The following is a 22,082-nucleotide window of genomic DNA, read 5'->3' as shown; positions in this document are numbered from 1 at the left end:
ATTTTGATGCATTCCATTCCCTCATATAAAAGGGATCACCAGGGTTTGTTTTATAAAAAAAACGACAGATATCAAATCATGCTAGGTTATTTTTAATATATAAAATTACATGTGATTTGTGATATTTTAGTACCGGTACATAAAAAAAAAATCACAAAAAAATGTCCGTATTTCGTTTCCAGATTCGTCATCGATCACACTACAATCATCTTAAGAACTTCTTATTTACCTGCAAAGAATGAAAAGTATAAATAAGAAGAAAATAATAATAATAAATCTTATAGTAATATTTGACAAGTCCCAGGGCAGTGGCAGTTCTAGGAATTGTGAGATGCAGTGGCCACAGAATCATAGGGGTACGACAGGTTGATCAGGCTAGTTTGTCCGAAATTTTCCCACGAATTTTGTCTGTATTTATCTTTGATTTTGTCTTGTTGTCCGACATTTTTTCGATGTTTTTTCCTCAATGCCCGAACAGATCTGTCCTCCCCACCCACACACCAAAAGTAAAAAAAAAAATCTGTCCAAAGTTGTAGTCTGTAGATATTGACGTAGAGTGAGCACGATAGAAATGGGAACAGACGAACCGGCACCGAGAAGTGTGATGGTAATATACGCTAAATCTTCAATTGAGCGTATTAAATATACCTACCAACACCATAGGTAGAGCCAAGAAGGCCCAATCCGAGTCCACCATATGGTCCTAATCCAAAGCCAGCTCCTCCAAAACCACCAATTCCACCAAATGGCCCAAATCCGCCAAGTCCACCGATTGGTCCGAAGCCACCAAATCCAAATCCTCCGAGTCCACCAAGTCCACCAAATCCTCCGAGTCCACCAAGTCCACCAAATCCACCGAGTCCACCAAGTCCCCCATACATGCCAAGTCCCCCGAATAATGGATTGATGGGAATAAGGGGTAGGCCTATAGCCCCGTACCCAGCTGATACGGTGGCAATGGAAACAAGAGCAAGAAGGACAACGACCTGGGACAACATCTCGACAAGATCTGAAAGTAACATTCAGACTCAAATCAGTTTCATAAACAGTTCCTCGTGACTTACTTAACAGAATAATACAAATTATACCTATGATTTTAAATCTGAATATAATAGAATATCCAATAATAACACAGACAGACAGCTCTGAGCATTGGAATTGGAAATAGAAAGCAATATACCTTGGCTGCCTAAAATTTTACCAAACTTTCGTTCCGTTTTAAGTAAAGTATTTTTAACCAATCAAAGCTTGTCATCTAAATGGTAAAATTGATGCTATCAGTGTCCCCGATACATATTAAAGTTTTAGAAAAATCTTTACAATTCCTTGAAATTGGCATTATAGGATATAGAAGAAAATTCAAACATACACTTACTTGTTGACTTGGCTTACAATGTGATCTGGAGCTACTGAATATTGTGTGCGGTGATCTGAGTCGCGATACCAGATTTATAGTCGCCATTTGGGAAGGAGTGTTCGGCCATAAGCAATAATCAATAAAGGTTTCTCACTTTAATTGCAAAAATATTCATCAATGTCAAATCAAGCAGCACGATTTTAGTTTGGGGATTTATTCAATTAAAGTATGACCAAATATAAAATATCTAATTTCGGTCTTAATTTCTTAGTTTATAGTCATAGCCTTAGGGTTACAAGTAAATAAATTACTCTTTTAAATCTACGCAATGGTTTGGGAATATATTTTCTAAAAATATGTCAAGTTTTAAAGGGACAGTTTCGCCATCCGTTTGACCAATCCTACATCAGTCTCAGAATCGGAAATTTGAATTTTGTAGCTAACCTCATCAGTAATAGTGATATATAGAAAAGACCATCAAAATACATCTCTGTATAGATCAGGGCCGTTGAAGCCGGGGGTTAAAGTACCTCCAGCCACTAGACTATCATAGACCAACACTTTTTCATCGGAGACACGTAAAAAAAATACGTTAAGCAGAAATAAAAGATAGAAACAACTCTGTTTTACAAGTAATAACAACCTCGCATTCGCATTGATCTTTCAGGATTATCCATAGGAATACATTTAATGCGAAATATTGACTTTCTCATTCCAGTCGAGATTAGCGAATTAACTATATATACAGTCCATAATCTGATCATTTAACACATTAGTGGGAATGCTATCCAAAATGGCCTCAGATGCAAGGAAAGTAACTTTTTTTCTTCGTTGAGGCGTCTCTGCTATTGTATGCCATCTACAAGAAAGCTGTCCGCAGTGGTTTCAGATGCAAGGATTCAAAACTTCGTTTTTCAAAAAAAATTCTTGGTGAGAGTTCCCAGCCATCTTCATGAGGCGAGCGTCGTATGCTGTCAACGAGAATGCTGTACTGAAAGGCTTGGTGCAAGGAGATAAATCCTAATTTTTCCAAATCCCCCAACAAAATTTATTACCCAATATAATGTAGAATTAGATGTATAAGTAGGTCTCGGAATTATCCTCCAAAGACTCTAAAGCTGGGGACTATATTCAGGTCGCAATCTTACTTAACAAATCATTGTAAAATGCCGGAAGTAAAGAAGTTCGTCAAAGATTGTACAACGAAATCTTCCATTCAGTAACGAGACAGATTCAGTTTTACTGAAACTGTCGAGGATTGGTGAACGACAGTAAGTTTACTTGCCTCAGCAATTCTCGGCAGTTTCCGTAAAGCCGGTAATGAATGCAACACGAATTGTTGTATTTTTCAGGGCGAGCCGTTTCGCTTCCACGTCTGGTTTGAAACACGTGACTGCTAAATTTGCGACTTCATTTCCTTATTCCATTTTGAGATAATTCCGTGATTCTCACTTATAATGTACTCAATGCCATTTTACAATATTCATGATGGGATATCGGCACGTTTATGGCAGCTGCTCCGATCCATTTTCTTCTACTTTCGGAGAATTTTCATCATGACAAAAGGCAAGTGTTGGAAAAACTTTTTATTTTGGTATCTGTACAAAGCTGAACATACTAAAATATAGACCGAACTTATAGAATTGAACAAATATGGGAAAAGTTTACCGTTAACTGTATTGTGGCCAGGCTACTGCGTGGTGCACAGGGACATTATAGATGTCAAGATGATGGTTGCGTATCTCTGATTATTAGACGAATTGTAATTTTGTATTTGTGTGACAATAAAAAATAATTAACCCATTTCATTTTGACAGTGTAGAGGGCATTAGTCATGATGATGGGGGTGGGGGCGGGAATTCATCTAACGCGAGTTTGGGAGAAGAATAAATTTTGCACTTTTTATGGGCTGAGTCGGGGAGGGTTGGGGCAAAATTACCGCGCAATACCACTGTATTTTTGGATTTTCATACTACATTCATTTTGGAACCAATTGGTAATTTTTTCCTTTTTTAGTTTCCGGAGCAAATTCAAATTGTTTGGTTTAATTGCGTAAATGTCCCTCAAACTATTCCTAAAACAACTCACTTAACGCAACTCTTATGTAAAGGGTTTTTACATACTGCAATTCGTTGCCTTCTGCTGACATTAAAGACGAGGAAGAAGGTTTATATGCAATTTCGAAAGAGCATTTCGATGTTATCATATGTGGAGGTGTGGAAAAAATCCATAAAACAGGGCCTTGTTTTTCTGACTCTACTATAGCCGACAACTTTTAAAATAGCCAGAGGCTAGAATAGACATGTTATTGACCTATTCGTGCGTGTCGAACTGAGAATTTTCAGATTAAAGAGGAGGGTGTGTGAAATTTGTTCTATGTCCAGTGGCGGGTTTTGGACGGTAATTTCTTATTTTAAGGAGGGGGCATGGTGTAATTACAATTTTATGGCAGAAAGATTGCGATCTTTTTTTTTTCAGGAACAGCTCAGTCAGCTCGTCAGCATCAATCGTATGCACGATATCGACATTCATCACCATTAGGCTCAAACAATTTAGTCGATTCTCACACACCACGCTCCTAATAGGACAATTTTCGGTGGGCCTGTGAAAATTTATTAACTGTTTGATAATTTTTACTGTTATAAAATTTGTCATCGGCCGAAAGGCAGCTGCCCAGTTTTCCTATAGGTTAATCCGCCTTTGTCTATGTCACAGTAAAGTTCGTTGTTGTCAAAAACACTGAAAATAATGTGCACGGATAAACGCAGCTTCTCTGGCTTTTTTTCTTTTTTAACTTTAACGTGCACATATTATTATGTATGCAAATCAAAATCAAGAAAAACCAAGTACACGGGACCTCGGTTTATAGTCCCATCCGAACGACTAAATGCCTCTTAAATTTTTAGATAAGAGCACATTTGATCTTGGCTGTAGGATTCATTAGATCAGCATTCAAACACCGTCTTCAATTGCACGCTACAAGGGCAACAACTACAGTAAGGGATAATTATAGTTTACATATGCTGTACTATCGAAATTAGCATTTTCCTTGCAGAGTCATTTTCTTTTCCGGTTTCTTATTAACCCAGGCAATTCCCATACGACAGTTTGTTTGTCATTGGCATGGCTAATCTTTACATATACAGGAGCATGATGTTCAAGGGTTCTGCTTTCGAAGTCAATATTGTTTGAGCCCCCTTGAGATAAAGGTGATTCTGGTTTCAGTCACTACTTAAGAGAGCCAGCTCAGTGTTGGCCATCAACCCAATCTCATTTTAAATAAGAACAAAGAATGGAAAACAGTTGAATGCAAGAGTTATATAATATCTACTAAGTTACATTATTTAATACCGGTACACATAATAATGATAAAATTGTCCGTATTTCGTTTCCAAATTCATCATCGAACACACTACAACAATCATCGTAGAGACTTCTTATTTACCTGCAATGAATGAAAAGAGTGAATTAATATAAAAATCTGTACAAGCAAGAAGATTTCGTTAATCAAAATCTGGTCCAAAGTATGGCAAAATCGAGAGTAAGAGATGTATAGTAGTGGACTCCTCCAAAGAGAAGTACCATCAGGTGTTTCGAAATGGTCGTCAATAATTGAACTATGGAGTCAATGCATCAACGATAGAATTCCAATGCTAGTATTCTGGAATTGATAATAAACATCTAAATGACCACGTGGAAGCTCTTGATTTTTGCGCGTTCCTCGTTGTCAAACATACCGTGTTAGATATGATGACCTCACAGGTATCGTATTATAAAGCTAAATACTGAATAATTATGATGTGGTTCAATGATATATCCTCACTTTATTGGAAGATTGTAATGCTATATTTATTTTTTAAAAATACCGTATTGAGTGCCAAATCCTCCAAGTCCACCGAATGGAAGACCTCCGAATCCACCAAGACCTCCGTATCCACCAAGTCCACCAAGTCCACCAAGTCCACCAATTCCTCCGTATCCACCAAGTCCTCCGAATCCACCGAGGCCTCCTAAACCTCCAAAGCCTCCGAGACCTCCAATACCTATTCCGCCGAAACCATGTCCGCCAAAACCTCCAAGTCCTCCAATTCCTATTGGGAAACCTCCTCCGAAACCTCCAATGCCTCCTCCGTAGCCTAGACCACCGAGACCACCGAAACCACCGAGGCCTCCTAAACCTCCAAAGCCTCCTAAACCTCCGAATGGAATACCTCCTCCATATAGCCCAGCAGATACGCTAGCGACCGATACAAGAGCAAGTACGGCAAAGACTTGACACAACATTTTCAGAAAATCTACAACAAAATAATATATGTCATTATATAGCAGACCTCGTTGAAATAGTATTGGAAATATACGTTAATATGAACATAATCATCATAAAACATGAACAATTTCGAACTGCCACATCCTTAATAATTAATCTTCATGCAATCGTCGTGCAAGTATTGTCAATAACTACAGGAGGAGTGAATAAGTGTCCCATTTCTAGTTTTATGTTGTGCTCAATTTTAGCTCTCAGTTTCCGGTTCGTCTACAATATTATAAATGCAAATAAAAAATGCACTATACTGCATTCTTTACTACTGAATTGATAAACGTCGGTCCAAAATTGGACAGACGACGAATGCCAAAAATCATCAGGATCTAATACAAATTGTTTCATTGATCTTTAAAAGGCCAAAGACAAGCAGGTATCGAATCATATCAAATTTTTAAAAAAAAATTACAAGTAGCTTACTTACCTTGACTTTCAGTATAGTCTGCGGCTAAGGTTACTGGATTGTGTGTAGTGGTAGAAGTCGAGATTCCAGATTTATAGACAATTTTTTGGAAGGGTGTGGATAAGGCCAGAAGCAACTCATCAATAAGATTTTATTTTATTTCTTTGATTAAAAACAAAAACTCCATCACTGTCAACGCCAAGCACGTGGTAAAAGCAGTTGACCTATGCACGAAATGAAACCATACCGCCTATCCTTTTTTTCCACCTAATCAAGACTGAATATTGTATTACTCAGCGATATTCTAAACTCAGTCCAAAAACGCACTGGCTATTTGTACCGTCACGGTGAGTGTTCTCTATGGTTGCTAACAAATGTATGAATAAGATAGAACACAATAGTTTTTGGCGGGTTTTTTTAAAGTGTGGTGCCATTTTGATTGTCAAGAATGATATTAAGTGACTTTGTTAGGTTTAGGTAGGGATGGCCATATGTTTTTAATGCACATATTATTTTGTACCGTCGCGGTGAGAATAGCCACGGTCATCTAAGAATGTCATTTATTATGACCCAATTTAATGTTTAACAAAGTACGGATAAGGTCTTCAGTCATTTAAATAACTGACGGATGCTAACTTGCAGTGGCTCAACTTGATGAGAAGGGGCTCGTGGAGTTGGAGAAGTAGGCTGAGACCCCTCTGAAAGTCAATTTAATGCTTGTTAATGGAATATTTAAAGAGTTTCAGTCTGTAGTTAATACTATTTCTGTGGGTAGGGGTCCCTGGTCCCTATGGTAGTTGAGCCACTGCTAACTTGGAACTGACTTTAACTTGTTCCCATTGACGCAACCAACAAAATGCTATAGATTTTTACTTTAATTTAAGACCTGGATGGAATGAATATGGAGTTCCCTCATAAGTGGATTTTGGCAACATTATGTGCTTTTGGTCATATACAAGAACTACATGTATCTTATGGCGTCTTGTTTTCGTTCATCTGAATAAATACAACCTAAATGTATAGAGATTTTAAAACTTGAACGTATTTAGTACAACATACTTTTAAATGGGAAATATCGAATAAGAATGCACAACATAATTCTATGACAACAAAGACACTAACGTTAGGCCCCAACAAAGTAATGAAGTTTAGTTGGCAGTCATGGATATTATACGTCCATTCATAGCCCGATGTTTCGATATTCTGGGACATTTGCCATAGTTAAGGGATAAAACTGTTATTCGCATACTGAGCAATGTTTATCATAGTTTGAGACTTGTTACCAATATTTTAGTTTTGTTTACCATTGTTTGAGCTTTGTTTACCATTGTTTGAGATTAATTTACCATAGTTTGAGACTTGTTTACCATAGTTTGAGACTTGTTTACCATAGTTTGAGACTTGTTTACCATTGTTTGAGACGTGTTTACCATTGTTTGAGATTAGTTTACCATAGTTTGAGACTTGTTTACCATAGTTTGAGACTTGTTTACCATAGTTTGAGACTTGTTTACCATTGTTTGAGACGTGTTTACCATTGTTTGAGACTTGTTTACCATTGTTTGCGCTGTTTTCACCATTATAGTTTGGTCTCTTATGCACTTTCTATCGGATCCATCAGACAAAAAAATACACCCCTTTGACTAATGAGGTACTCAATGGCAGAGCCAGCTTTACGTCCAAGGGGGTTGGGGGGGATATCTGAGATTGCCCGAATCTTTAACCTATTTCCGACATTTTTGCCCGAAAAACTTGCTTTCGGGTTAGGGTTAGGCTGTCCCCCTCTCACCCTTTGGCTCCACCTCTTGAGGTACTTCTTAATTTCTTAAGAGCACAGTATCTGACATTTTTGATGACCCCGTGAACCTTTACAAAATAGTTGAAATCCAACCAAATACTTAAAATAACGTCACATATTATTAATGATCGTCCAGGTATTTTTTGATCGGTAGAATATTTGGAAAAAAAATCCCCTACTTCATTGTAGACAAACTAAGGGTCGAATATTTATTCCGAAACGTGATGCGGGTTTCTAACCTTGTGAGATGGTAGCAAGATAAACAGAGACTCTTCAATTTATTATATTCGTATGGAAGTTAATTACTGGTATCAATTAGGTATGCATGGGTTAAAATATCCTTATATAAAGCAAATATGATTTGCTCAATACAAGGGCGGTGGATATTACTTGATTATGCTTATGCACTTCATCTTCATTACAAAAATTAGGTGCAGCAACTTTTTGCTATGAAAACCATTAACAGTTATTTGAATATAAGCATCACAATTATTGTTTTCAAATGAACTTTAACCCTGTGCCGGTGCTTTCAGTGGAATAGCAACGTCTTACCGATTGCTTCATTCGTCCACGGCCAGTGATTCCGAGAGTTGTCTTTCACCTTAATCACACAATGGCTAAAAATTTGCTGCCAGTTGGCGTCCAATTATTGTATACCAAAAGTGGCCTCGAACCCACTCCCTACAAAATTGATTAAAATTACTAATTATCAAAATTTAAATGAGAACATTTTAGCCTTGCGGTGGAATAGATTAATTAAATATTGTTAGTGGTTTATTGAGATTAATCGTAGAAAACAGATCTATTTAAATCTGGTGTAGCCACACGATCATATATATTGGCCTTAAGCAAAGGAAAACACCTCTACTGACGTTAAAGATTTGGTTTTTGAAATTTAAGCATTTATTAGTGCTCGTTTGGGCTAATGAAGACGGGCAACGACATGCCAAAGTAACAGCTTTTGAATACTATGAAATATAAATTTAAATGAAAAAATTAATGAGGTAATAAGACTGGGAGGGGCTCGACTTTTGAACATTGAAAACCAAGCACCAACTTCCTAAAAGTTTTATAGGCCCAGGTTACATTTATATTCACAATATGTGTCCTCGTTTCCAACCTCGAATATATATATATTGTATATCGATCACACTACAATCATCTTAAGAACTTCTTATTTACCTGCAAAGAATGAAAAGAATAAATAAGAAGAAAATAATAATAATAAATCTTATAGTAATATTTGACAAGTCCTAGGGCAGTGACAGTTCTAGGAATTGTGAGATGCAGTGGCCACAGAATCATAGGGGTACGACAGGTTGATCAGGCTAGTTTGTCCGAAATTTTCCCACGAATTTTGCCTGTATGTATCTTTGATTTTGTATTGTTGTCCGACATTTTTTTGATGTTTTTTCGTCAATGCCCGAACAGATCTGTCCTCCCCACCACCTCGGTCTCCTACGCCTTTGAACATTATTGTCAAACAGCGCTAGGCATTTAAGAACTCAATGATAAGAAATTTGGAGGCCGAAGTAGGGTCAACCTCATTGCCATGGACATTAGGCATTTTCGCAGAAAATCTTAAAATGACAATTCAATAAAAATTGTTCAAAACTCACAAAGTTATCCCTGTTGCAAATCACTCACAAACCAAAAGTAAAAATAAAAATCTGTCCAAAGTTGTAGTCTGTAGATATTGACGTAGAGTGAGCACGATAGAAATGGGAACAGACGAACAGGCACCGAGAAGTGTGATGGCAATATACGCTAAATCTTCAATTGAGCGTATTAAATATACCTACCAACACCATAGTTAGAGCCAAGAAGGCCCAATCCTAGTCCACCATATGGTTCTAATCCAAAACCAGCTCCTCCAAAACCACCAATTCCACCAAATGGCCCAAATTCGCCAAATCCACCGATTGGTGCGAAGCCACCAAATCCAAATCCTCCGAGTCCACCAAGTCCACCAAATCCTCCGAGTCCACCAAGTCCACCAAATCCACCGAATCCACCAAGTCCTCCATACATGCCAAGTCCCCCGAATAATGGATTGATGGGAATAAGGGGTAGGCCTATAGCCCCGTACCCAGCTGAAACGGTGGCAATGGAAACAAGAGCAAGAAGGACAACGACTTGGGACAACATCTCGACAAGATCTGAAAGTAACATTCAGACTCAAATCAGTTTCATAATCAGTTCCTCGTGACTTACTTAACAGAATAATACAAATTATACCTATGATTTTAAATCTGAATATAATAGAATATCCAATAATAACACAGACAGCCAGCTCTGAGCATTGGAATTGGAAATAGAAAGCAATATACCTTGGCTGCCTAAAATTTTACCAAGTTTTCGTTCCGTTTTAAGTATAGTATTTTTAACCAATCAAAGCTTGTCATCTAAATGGTAAAATTGATGCTATCAGTGTCCCCGATACATATTAAAGTTTTAGAAAAATCTTTACAATTCCTTGAAATTGACATTATAGGATATAGAAGAGGGAAGGAGTGTTCGGCCATAAGCAATAATCAATAAAGGTTTCTCACTTAAATTGCAAAAATATTCATCAATGTCAAATCAAGCAGCACGATTTTAGTTTGAGGATATCTAATATCTAATTTCGGTCTTAATTTCTTAGTTTATAGTCATGGTCTTAGGGTTACAAGTAAATAAATTACCCTTTTAAATCTACGCAATGGTTTGGGAATATATTTTCTAAAAATATGTCAAGTTTTAAAGGGACAGTTTCGCCATCCGTTTGACCAATCCTACCTCAGTCTCAGAATCGGAAATTTGAATTTTGTTGCTAACCTCATCAGTAATAGTGATATATAGAAAAGACCATCGAAATACATCTCTGTATAGATCAGGGCCGTTGAAGTCGGGGGTTAAAGTACCCCCAGCCACTAGAATATCATAGACCAACACTTTTTCATCGGAGACACGTAAAAAATACGTTAAGCAGAAATAAAAGATAGAAACAACTCTGTTTTACTAGTAAAAACAACCTCGCATTCGCATTGATCTTTCAGGATTATCCATAGGAATACATTTAATGCGAAAAATTGACTTTCTCATTCCAGTCGAGATTAGCGAATTAACTATATATACAGTCCATAATCTGATCATTTAACACATTAGTGGGAATGCTGTCCAAATTGCCTCAGATGCAAGGAAAGTTACTTTTTTTCTTTGTTGGGGCGTCTCTGCTGTTGTATGCCATCTACAAGAAAGCTGTCCGGAGTAGTTTCAGATACAAGGATTCAAAACTTCGTTTTCCAAAAAAAATTCTTGGTGAGGGTTCCCAACCATCTTCATGAGGCGAGCGCCGTATGCCGTCAACGAGAATGCTACACTGAAAGGCTTGGTGCAAGGAGATAAACACTAATTTTTCCAAATTCTTTTTATAATACTTTTTATTTTGGTATCTGTACAAAGCTGAACAATAAACTATCAAGTTATTATCGGGTATTCTAGGATATCGATACACGGTACTAAAATATAGACCGCGCAATGCCACTGTATTTTTGGATTAACATACTAGTGTGTTGGGCACAATGTAATGCTTGTCTACAAGAAGCAAGTGGTGTCAATTCATATTACTTTTACTTTTAATGGGTTTTCTCTTTTATTTTTATTTGTTATATCTACATTCCTTTTGGAACGAATTGGTAATTTTTTTCCTTTTTGATTTCCAGAGCAAATTCAAATACCGCTACATTGTTTGGTTTTATTGCGTGCATGTCCAAAAAACTATTTCTAAAACAACTCACTTAACGCAACTCTTATGAAAAGGGTTTTTATATACTACAGTTGGGAATTTTTGCTTCGTTACCTACTGTTGACCGCTGTGGAAGACGGTTTATATGCCATTTCGAAAGAGCTTTTTGATGTTATCATATGTGGAGGTGTGGTAAATCTCCATAAAACGGGGCCTTGTTTTTCTGACTCTACTATAGCCGACATTGACCTATTGGTGCGTGGATTAGATGTCGAGAATTTTCAGAGTGAAGAGGAGGGTGTGTGAAAATTGTCTGTGTCATAGTAAAGTCCAATGTTGACAAACGCTGGTAATAATGTGCACGGATAAACGCAGCTTCTCTGGATTTTTTTCTTTTTTAACTTTAACGTGCACATATTATTATGTATGCAAATCAAAATCAAGAAAAACCAATTACATGGGACCTCGGTTTATAGTCCCATCCGAACGACTAAATACGTCTTAAAATTTTAGATAAGAGCACATTAAAAATTTTGATCTTGGTTGTAGGATGCATTAGATCAGCATTCAAACACCGTCTTCAATTGCACGCTACAAGGGCAATAACTACATTAAGGGATAATTATAGTTTACATATGCTGTACTATCGAAATTAGCATTTTCCTTGCAGAGTCATTGTCATTTCTGGTTTCTTATTAACCCAGGCAATTCCCATACGACAGTTTGTTCGTCATTGGCATGGCTAATCTTTAAATATACCGGAGCATGATGTTCAAGGTTGAAGAGTTCTGCTTTCGAAGTCAATATTGTTTGAGCCCCCTCGAGATAAAGGTGATTCTGGTTTCAGTCACTACTTAAGAGAGCCAGCCCATGCAGTGTTGGCGATCAACCCCATCTGCTTTTAAATAAGAACAAAGAATGGAAAACAGTTAAATGCAAAAGTTATATAATATCCACTGAGTTACATTATTTAATACCGGTACACATAATAATGATAAAATTGTCCATATTAACCTCCTCCGAAACCTCCTCCGTAGCCTAGATCACCGAAACCACCGAGGCCTCCTAAACCTCCAAAGCCTCCTAAACCTCCGAATGGAATACCTTCTCCATATAGCCCAGCAGATACGCTAGCGACCGATACAAGAGCAAGTACGGCAAAGACTTGACACAACATTTTCAGAAAATCTACAACAAAATAATATATGTCATTATATAGCAGACCTTGTCGAAATATATTGAAAGTATTAATATAATTAGATATAATGACTATACCTTAAGGTATATTGTTATAAGTTTGAAATTTCATGCACTATACTGCATTCTTTACTATTGAATTGACAAACGTCGGTCCAAAATTGGACAGACGACGAATTCCAAAAATCATCAGGATCTAATACAAATAGCTTCATTGATCTTTAAAAGGCCAAAGACAAGCAGGTATCGAATCATATCAAATTTTTAAAAAAAAATTACAAGTAGCTTACTTACCTTGACTTTCAGTATAGTCTGCGGCTAAGGTTACTGGATTGTGAGTAGTGGTAGAAGTCGAGATTCCAGATTTATAGACAATTTTTTGGAAGGGAGTGGATAAGGCCAGAAGCAACTCATCAATAAGATTTTATTTTATTTCTTTGATTAAAAACAAAAACTCCATCACTGTCAACGCCAAGCACGTGGTAAAAGCAGTTGACCTATGCATGAAATGAAACCATACCGCCTTTTTTTCCACCTAATCAAGACTGAATATTGTATTACTCAGCGATATTCTAAACTCAGTCCAAAAACGGACTGGCTATTTGTACCGTCACGGTGAGTGTTCTCTATGGTTGCTAACAAATGTATGAATAAGATAGAACACAATAGGCGCGCTAGTTTTTGGCGGGTTTTTTTAAAGCGTGGTGCCATTTTGATTGTCAAGAATGATATTAAGTGACTTTGTTAGGTTTAGGTAGGGATGGCCATATGTTTTTAATGCACATATTATTTGGTACCGTCGCGGTGAGAATAGCCACGGTCATCTAAGAATGTCATGTATTATGACCCAATTTAATGTTTAACAAAGTACGAATAAGGTCTTCAGTCATTTGAATAACTGACGGATGCTAACTTGCAGTGGCTCAACTTGATGAGAAGGGGCTCGTGGAGTTGAAGAAGTAGGCTGAGACCCCTCTAAAAGTCAATTTAATGCTTGTTAATGGAATATTTAAAGAGTTTCAGTCTGTAGTTAATACTATTTCTGTGGGTAGGGGTGTCCCTGGTCCCTATGGTAGTTGAGCCACTGCTAACTTGGAACTGACTTTAAGTTGTTCCCATTGACGCAACCAACAAAATGCTATAGATTTATACTTTAATTTAAGACCTGGATGGAATGAATATGGAGTTCCCTCATAAGTGGATTTTGGCAACATTATGTGCTTTTGGTCATATACAAGAACTACGTGTATCTTATGGCGTCTTGTTTTCGTTCATCTGAATAAATACAACCTAAATGTATAGAGATTTTAAAACTTGAACGTATTTAGTACAACATACTTTTAAATGGGAAATATCGAATAAGAATGCACAACATAATTCTATGACAGCAAAGACACTAACGTTAGGCCCCAACAAAGTAATGAAGTTTAGTTGGCAGTCATGGATATTATACGTCCATTCATAGCCCGATGTTTCGATATTCTGGGACATTTGCCATAGTTAAGGGATAAAACTGTTATTCGCATACTGAGCAATGTTTATCATAGTTTGAGACTTGTTACCAATATTTTAGATTTACTTACCGTTGTTTGAGCTTTGTTTACCATTGTTTGAGATTAGTTTACCATAGTTTGAGACTTGTTTACCATAGTTTGAGACTTGTTTACCATATTTTGAGACTTGTTTACCATAGTTTGTGATTGCCCGAATCTCTAACCTATTTCCGACATTTTTGCCCGAAAAACTTGCTTTCGGGGTAGGGTCAGACTGCCCCCCTTTGGCTCCGCAACTGGAGGCACTTCTTAATTTCTTAAGAGCACAGTATCTGACATTTTTGATGACTTTAATAAGGGACCCCGTGGACATTTACAAAATAGTTGAAATCCGACCAAATAAAAAACGTCACATATTAATGATCGTCCAGGTATTTTTTGATCGGTAGAATATTGTAGACGAACTAAGGGTCGAATATTTATTCCGAAACGTGATGCGGGTTTCTAACCTTGTGAGATGGTAGCAAGATAAACAGAGACTTTTCAATTTATCATATTCGTATGGAAGTTAATTACTGATGTCAATTAGGCATGTATGGGTTAAACTATCCTGATATAAAGCAAGATTTTTAACGATTTGCTCAATACAAGGGCGGTGGATAATACTTGATTATGCTTATGCACTTCATCTTCATTACAAAAATTAGGTGCAGCAACTTCTTGCTATGAAAACCATTAACAGTTATTTGAATATACGCATCACAATTATTGTTTTCAAATGAACTTTAACCCTGTGCCAGTGCTTTCAGTGAAATAAATTTACCGGTTGCTTCATTCGTCTACGGCCAGTGATTCCGAGAGTTGTCTTTCACCTTAATCACAAAATAGCTAAAAATTTGCTGCCAGTTGGCGTCCAATTATTGTTAAATTATCAAAATTTAAATGAGAACATTTTGTGGGTGGAATAGATTAATTAAATATTGTTAGTGGTTTATTGAGATTAATCGTAGAAAACAGATCTATTTAAATCTAGTGTAGCCACACGATCATATATATTGGCCTTAAGCAAAGGAAAACACCTCTACTGACGTTAAAGATTTGGTTTTTGAAGTTTAAGCATTTATTAGTGCTTGTTTGGGCTAATGAAGACGGGCAACGACATGCCCTGTTTTTCTATTTCCAGGATAGTCAGAAGATTTCAAAAGATAGTCCAAAATTTTCGAATCGGTCAAAGTAACAGCTTTTGAATACTATGAAATAAAAATTTAAATGAAAAAATTAATGAGGTAATAAGACTGGGAGGGGCTCGACTTTTGAACATTGAAAACCAAGCACCAACTTCCTAAAAGTAGTAAATGTATGAGCAGGGTGGTAAAGGTTTGACTTTTAAACATTGAAAACCAAGTACCAACTTCCTAAAAGTAGGAAATGTATGAGCAAGGTGGTAAAGGTACGACTTTAGAACATTGAAAAACAACCGCCAACTTCTTAAAAGTAGGAAATGTATGAGCAAGGTGGTAAAGTTACGACTATTAAACATTGAAAACCAACTACCAACTTCCTAAAAGTAGGAAATATATGGGCAAGGTGGTAAAGGTACGACGTTGTAGGAAATGTATGAGCGGGATGGTAGGGATTCGACTTTTGAACATTGAAAACCAACTACTCTATATAGTAGAAAATGTACGAGCAGGATGGTAAAGGTTCGACTTATGAACACTGAAAACCGACTAATAACTTCCCTATACAGTAGGAAATGTATGAGCAGGGTGGTAAAAGTCAGAATTATCTTATGGTAAGGCTTTTGAACCACCAACATCAACGTACCCAACCAGGAGTTGTAAATTAGTTCGTATAAATGTTAAATGTATTTTATTTACAGTATAATTACAGAATAAATAATACATGTACATGTTAAATACAACCTAATGGCACTTCTCTCTGTACAATATTACACCATCTTTAATATGTATTAAATGCATTTAATTGTATCCTATCCTAAATACATGTATCTTCGTGTATTTTCCAATACAAAATGTGCTTATGAGATTAACAATTTTAAGATAAATTTGCGACTGACTTGCAAATGAGACCCGCTATCTTGTTACTTTGGTACTCTATTTTGTTAATAAGATTATAAGCTTAAAGATGGGTTCCCTTATTTTCATTTATGAAAATGCTAATACTTATATGAATAGAGATGTAGATGTGTTCTAATGACTTAGAAAAATACCAAATGTCCATAATTAACTCATAATTAGCTAAATTAGAAGAGAATAACCTGCAGAATTCCAATGAGTGATTGATCAAGTGATTGATCAAACAGCACATACATGGAAAGTTAAGATTGGTTAAATTTCTTAATTATATGCAATAATAACATAATGATATTAGAAACATCAATTTTTCAAATAGTTTGGTTAATTTGACACTAACAAAATAAGGAAACCCATCTTTAAGCTAGTATGATAGTCTTACAATTATTGTGTGTTAATAAAATTAAGACAATACATGAATATGCCTTTGATTGTATTCTTATCAACAAAAGCATCCCAAATCAAGTTGCTTTTCAACAGCTGTTGGAAAAATAAAATTTGCATAACAGAGATAGCTACAGAGATATGTCATTAAAAACTAACACAAGATACAGAATATAGACAGAAATAGAACTAAGAAAATGGACAATAATAAAGCAAGGCACAGCATGGTACAAACATAATGAAAGTCTAGAAACATTGGAATTGGGTTATAACAATTAATAACAGTAATAAAACAAGAAGCTTAAATTCATATCACTATATTCACAAGTATTAGCCCAAATTTAACATTTGAAGCTGCTACACCAGATCGAGCTTGTTTTCAGCTTTTTTAAGTATCAGAAATTTTGTTTGGAAAAAATCAAATTAGATTCACTAAGATGAAAGTCCAAATTAAACAGTTGAAGCTGCTACACCAAATCGAGCTTGTTTTCAGCTTTCTTAAGCATCAGAAATTTTGTTTGGAAAAATCAAAATAGATTCACTAAGTTGAAAGTTCAAATTAATCTTGGAAGCTGCTACACGAGATCGAGCTTTTTTTCAGCTTTCTAAGCTTTAGAAAATTTGTTTAGAAAAAAGCAAAAAACCAAACTAATGAGTGCATACAAATAGGATTTATGAATACACTTCAATGTGTTTTGGAAAGAAAAAGGGGTGGGCGGATTAAGTTTAATTTTTTTTTTTTACTTTTAAACATTTGTAAAGAGATGGTCTGTTGTAACTTCAACTTTGAAATGGTTTTTTTTTTCCCATCTGAAAAAAGGCCATAATAAAGCGATTAATTGGTTGAAAGATATTTTTAACACTTGAATCTTAATGTGTTTACTGAATATGGCGTTACATTAACAAAAATATTCCATCTTGACCATCATTTTTGGTGTTTTAATAACTTATTAACCAATTATGGGCATGCCATACTAGGGGTGGGTATTTTGGATAGTGACAACAATTTTTTTTTTTCACCAGAGAATTTCCCTTACTTTAAATTTACAGCAATCAGTATAGAACAGGAAGGAAACTTAGTGCAAAACACAGAAGCACTGAACAAGGCTGGAATGATAGTTTTATCAATGAGGTCAGTTATATCTTATTACTTTACGAATATTTTTCAGTTATATTTCTGACTTCAACTAATTTGAATGTACCAAGAAAAGTTATAAATCGTGAACACAGAAAGCATTTGAATAGATATACAAATTAATGGTATACTTCTCATTTCAACTAGTTACAGTAGTAAACAATCAACTTGGTCTACGCCATTCGATGTGATTTTTACTTACGGTCTCAAGGATAATAACTAGTGTATTTGATTAACCGAGATCACATATCGTGGGTGACTGCTTGAAACCTCGTATAACGATATATCACGCGAAATTACTTTTCGAGAAAAACGCAAAAAAACATTTGTACTCGTATTTTGTTAAAAAAATTTCTTCTTTTCTTTACCACTATACATGTTTTCATTCTTTGAAAATTTAAACCTCGTATAACAATTTGAGTACTCGGTCCTATTCAACCAATAACTCGTATAATAATACAGTATACAGTTATTTACAATCAAGCTAAGAATAAGAGGTTTTTATCACAAGATCTGCGCTTTAACAAGCTTTCGAACTTTACCAAAAAGTCAAAAAGACCAAATGTCGCATATACAAGGTTTCAAGCAGTCACCCACGATATAATGTTTGTGATTTAACCCTCCTAAGTTCTCATTCATTCCATATAATTCATTGTCAAATTTTAACACATTTTTTTTCACACATAAATGTAATCAACTATCGTGAAACAAGATAAACTGTTTAAATTATAACAGCTGAGTATATGATCTGGTGTTATTTTGTTGTTGAATACAAGTTACTATCAATCAACTCTTATTGGTTATTTGTACATAGCACCAATTATTACCCTGAAAAAAATAAAATTCAAAATTGAAATAAAATAAATGGGGGGTTAGTTCTGCTTTTCTGTGTATTATTGGACTAATGAATACCCCACGCCATGCAGTGTGCAATGAGAAAAATTTTGCCAGGACAGCAGTCCCATACCTGATTTTCTTCTGTGTTGTCTACTCTCAGCTGAAGAGTTTTGAAATATGAATATCTTACCTATAATTTACATTATCCTACTTTAGATATTAATTCATCACATATAGCTGTTAACTCTTCATTTTCTTTTTTCTAAAATAAAAAAATCTTTAATTATTTTGTGTTTAAGGTATAAAGCCATATCAAAGGTATGGAACTTAGAATATCAGCTTCAAAATAGCAATTAATGTCTCAAAACAACAAACCGGGTTTGTTTTTTGGGGTTTTTGTGATCGGAAAAACAATAAAAAAACAAGAGATGCAATGCATGAAAATTCCCCTTTGTAAAAACTGATTCCAAAATGACATTATGTGCTTATGCTTGATTCAAAAAAAAAAAAAAATCTAATCTGTGATAATTGACTACTTTGAAGCTGATAATATTGTGAACACAAAAATACATCAAAATTTTATTCACAAACATAAGTATGAAAACACTAGAGATGAGTTTTATTCGGTAATAATATTGTAAATGCTTCATTCATAGAGGCAGGTCTTTGGGAAAAAATCATTTCGGCAAAGACAATACCTCAACAAATTTTCTGTTATTAACAGCTATTTACAATTTTCACAAAGAAACAGTTTTAAGAAACATACCTTTTGTTCTAAACTATGTTCTAATCCTTTAATTTGTATCTCACATTTTTTTAAAGCAGCTTCTAATTTGGCTATTTCTGTTGATGAGGATTTCTTGATCTTTTCTAGATCATTGTGCGCTCTGAAAAATATAACACATAAATCAGCTTAATTAAGAATCCAGGTGGCAAACAATAACTGTTAACAATAATATTTCAATATAAATAAGAGGTGGAGTCTTAATTTTGCTAAAACAAGTGGATTTGAATTTATTGAACCTTCTACGCCCACATAAATTTCTTTTGATTAAGAATACATGGGTAATTCATTATAAACACCAAGAATCAAAAAGTTTGCTTGATCTTAATCTTAAAAATTCTTCAACACTTTCTGGAGCTAATGCAGATGTGAAATCATGAATCATCCAATGGTGAAAATTTCATTGCAATAAGTCTAGTATCTATGACAAATGTATAAGCTTAATAATTAGAACATCAGTACTTGGAAGGATTCTAAAGAGGTTTCTTGCCTATGTATATATATACCAGACACTCATAGCTAATACCACTTCAAACCAAATGTTTATAGCATAGTGACATCAATATCTCCTTTGTTTAAGGAATTGCAGGAACCATAAATATCAAGAACCATAGATACCATACAGGATAGTACAATGCAAACAATTAAAGAAACCTCTTCTGAATCACATTGCTGTATATACTATATGACTAAAAAGTAACTTACTGTTCTAATTTTTCTTCAGCTTGTTGTTTTAAAGCCTGTAATTTACTTTCAGCTCTTTTCACTTTACCTTGATGTTCTTCTACACATTTCTTTAATATTCCTTCATTCTAGAGGGTAGAAAAACAACAATTTTAACATCTACTTCCTAAAAAAAGTTGATCACAAATAGTGTTCACACCCCACTGTCGAAATTTGAGCCTTCAAATCCATGTGTGCCCAGGATTATGCGCGTTTGAAAGTTAACATAAAATGACGACTCGTCTTTTCTTGAGACTCTGCCATATATAGAAAAGACATAATAGAAAGTGAAATTCCTAGTTTGAGGTATATTTGAAAACATTATGCATTTTTTTTACATTAATAGTATATCATTTCGGACAAACCTGTTTAAAATTCTCGACAGCTCCCTTTGCTTTTTCAAATCTTCTATGTAAATCAGAGAAGGCTGTTTCTACAGAATTTAAATCTTCTAAAGCTTGATCTCTTTCTTTCATCACATCTTGTAATGACTGTTTAGAATTTAAACAGGTTTTCTGTTTCTCAGCTGAAAACATAGAATTCCACATGTAAAGAGATTTTCCAGAGGACACATTCATAGTTTATATCCATGTCCTTTAGATTTCCTGTTAGAATCCTGTAAATTCAGGAAGACTCATTTGCTTACTGCAAAATCCATCTAGAATTACAGGAACCATACACGTAAGAACAAAAATAGGAATTGTGCAAATAGAGGTCTCCCCGCTAAAATCTTTAATAATTGAGTAGCTAGAACGACAAGACGCTTTTTCCACTTCAGGCCCTCTTACCTGCATCACTGACAGGAGGAAACCAGGTTGAAAAAACCAAAGGTATTATCTCGACCTACGCTAGGATTACACCATAGACCTTCAGGCTAGCGAGAAAGCGTCTAACTGAGCCATGGTGGCTCCCTCTTATAGGTCAAGCAACAGGCATGAAACTCATATAGAACATAGAGTACATACCTTGTAACTGTGATATAGTTTTCTCAAATTCGGCTACAACAGCTCTGTAAAGACACAGTGAAAATATGAAAACATTAACTAGGAATTCTGATTGGATGGTAAAACAATAAAAGCGCATATGAAACATTTTAAGTGAAATGCTGAAGCAGCAAATTACCTGTTTAAAAAATATTTAAATGTGTATATCCATGATTTTGGCTCCTTTGCTCCTAGCTTTTGCTACACGGATAATTCTATACATGGATTCGAAGGCTCAAATTTCAACGGTGAGCTGTGAACAGTACTACTGATTAGCTTAGCTAAAGAGATTATGTGCTACAATTGTCAAACTAATGGGGTATTTGTTCCTTTAAACTTATGAACTGTCTTACCTCATGTCTTCCGTTGTTTGGTTAGCTTTTCTCGTTTTCTCTTCTTGGTTTCCTAGTTTCTTTTGAGTGTCTGCTAGTTTTTTACTCCATTCTTTTTCTTTATTCAATATTTCAGCTTGATATGTCAACTCTAATTCCTGTTTCATTTTATTCCAGTCAGTTTGGGAATATTTCATCACCTAAAAAAATAATTTTATTGACTAGATATTGATCCAATACATTCAAAGAAGATAATTTCTACTACTACCCATTCTTAAGATTTAAACAAATACTAATAATCAATCTGATTAAAAAGCAATTCTTAAAGGGATTGTAAAGATTTTTAAAGGATTTTTAACACATTTTATGTGTATCAGGAACATTGATAGCATTGATTTGTACCATTCAATTTTGAACTCCACTAAAAGTTTTATGATGTCACTACTGCAAAATCCCCTAGAAATTATTAACAGCTTTTAAGAGTGATGACAAGGTATTAGTGGATTGCAAAA

The 22,082-nt window shown here is 35.3% G+C and overlaps 4 protein-coding genes across 4 annotated transcripts; all 4 read right to left on the bottom strand.

The window, feature by feature from the left end:
- Positions 1–221: 221 nt before the first annotated feature.
- LOTGIDRAFT_164865 (hypothetical protein) lies at positions 222–998 on the bottom strand (the record flags this gene model as incomplete). Its single annotated transcript, XM_009061364.1, has 2 exons — positions 222–229; positions 653–998. The coding sequence occupies 2 exons, from the start codon at positions 996–998 to the stop codon at positions 222–224; spliced, it is 354 nt and encodes a 117-aa protein (XP_009059612.1).
- Positions 999–4,662: 3,664 nt separating this feature from the next.
- On the bottom strand, positions 4,663–6,515 carry LOTGIDRAFT_234198 (hypothetical protein; the record flags this gene model as incomplete). Its single annotated transcript, XM_009061363.1, has 3 exons — positions 4,663–4,802; positions 5,224–5,652; positions 6,422–6,515. 3 exons carry the CDS (start codon positions 6,513–6,515, stop codon positions 4,795–4,797), a joined length of 531 nt encoding a protein of 176 aa, XP_009059611.1. The 3' UTR covers positions 4,663–4,794.
- Positions 6,516–8,525: 2,010 nt separating this feature from the next.
- LOTGIDRAFT_164863 (hypothetical protein) lies at positions 8,526–10,027 on the bottom strand (the record flags this gene model as incomplete). The annotated part of the gene is made up of 2 exons (XM_009061362.1): positions 8,526–8,560; positions 9,682–10,027. 2 exons carry the CDS (start codon positions 10,025–10,027, stop codon positions 8,526–8,528), a joined length of 381 nt encoding a protein of 126 aa, XP_009059610.1.
- An 8,923-nt stretch (positions 10,028–18,950) lies between these two features.
- Positions 18,951–20,791, bottom strand: LOTGIDRAFT_124672 (hypothetical protein; the record flags this gene model as incomplete). Its single annotated transcript, XM_009061361.1, has 4 exons — positions 18,951–19,010; positions 19,515–19,635; positions 20,238–20,344; positions 20,621–20,791. The coding sequence occupies 4 exons, from the start codon at positions 20,789–20,791 to the stop codon at positions 18,951–18,953; spliced, it is 459 nt and encodes a 152-aa protein (XP_009059609.1).
- Positions 20,792–22,082: the final 1,291 nt, after the last annotated feature.

The sequence above is a fragment of the Lottia gigantea genome, assembly GCF_000327385.1.
Source record: "Lottia gigantea unplaced genomic scaffold LOTGIsca_47, whole genome shotgun sequence".
Lineage (NCBI taxonomy): Eukaryota > Metazoa > Mollusca > Gastropoda > Lottiidae > Lottia > Lottia gigantea.
The sequence above is the reverse complement of the archived record's forward strand: the minus strand, read 5'-3'. Positions and strand labels throughout refer to the sequence as shown.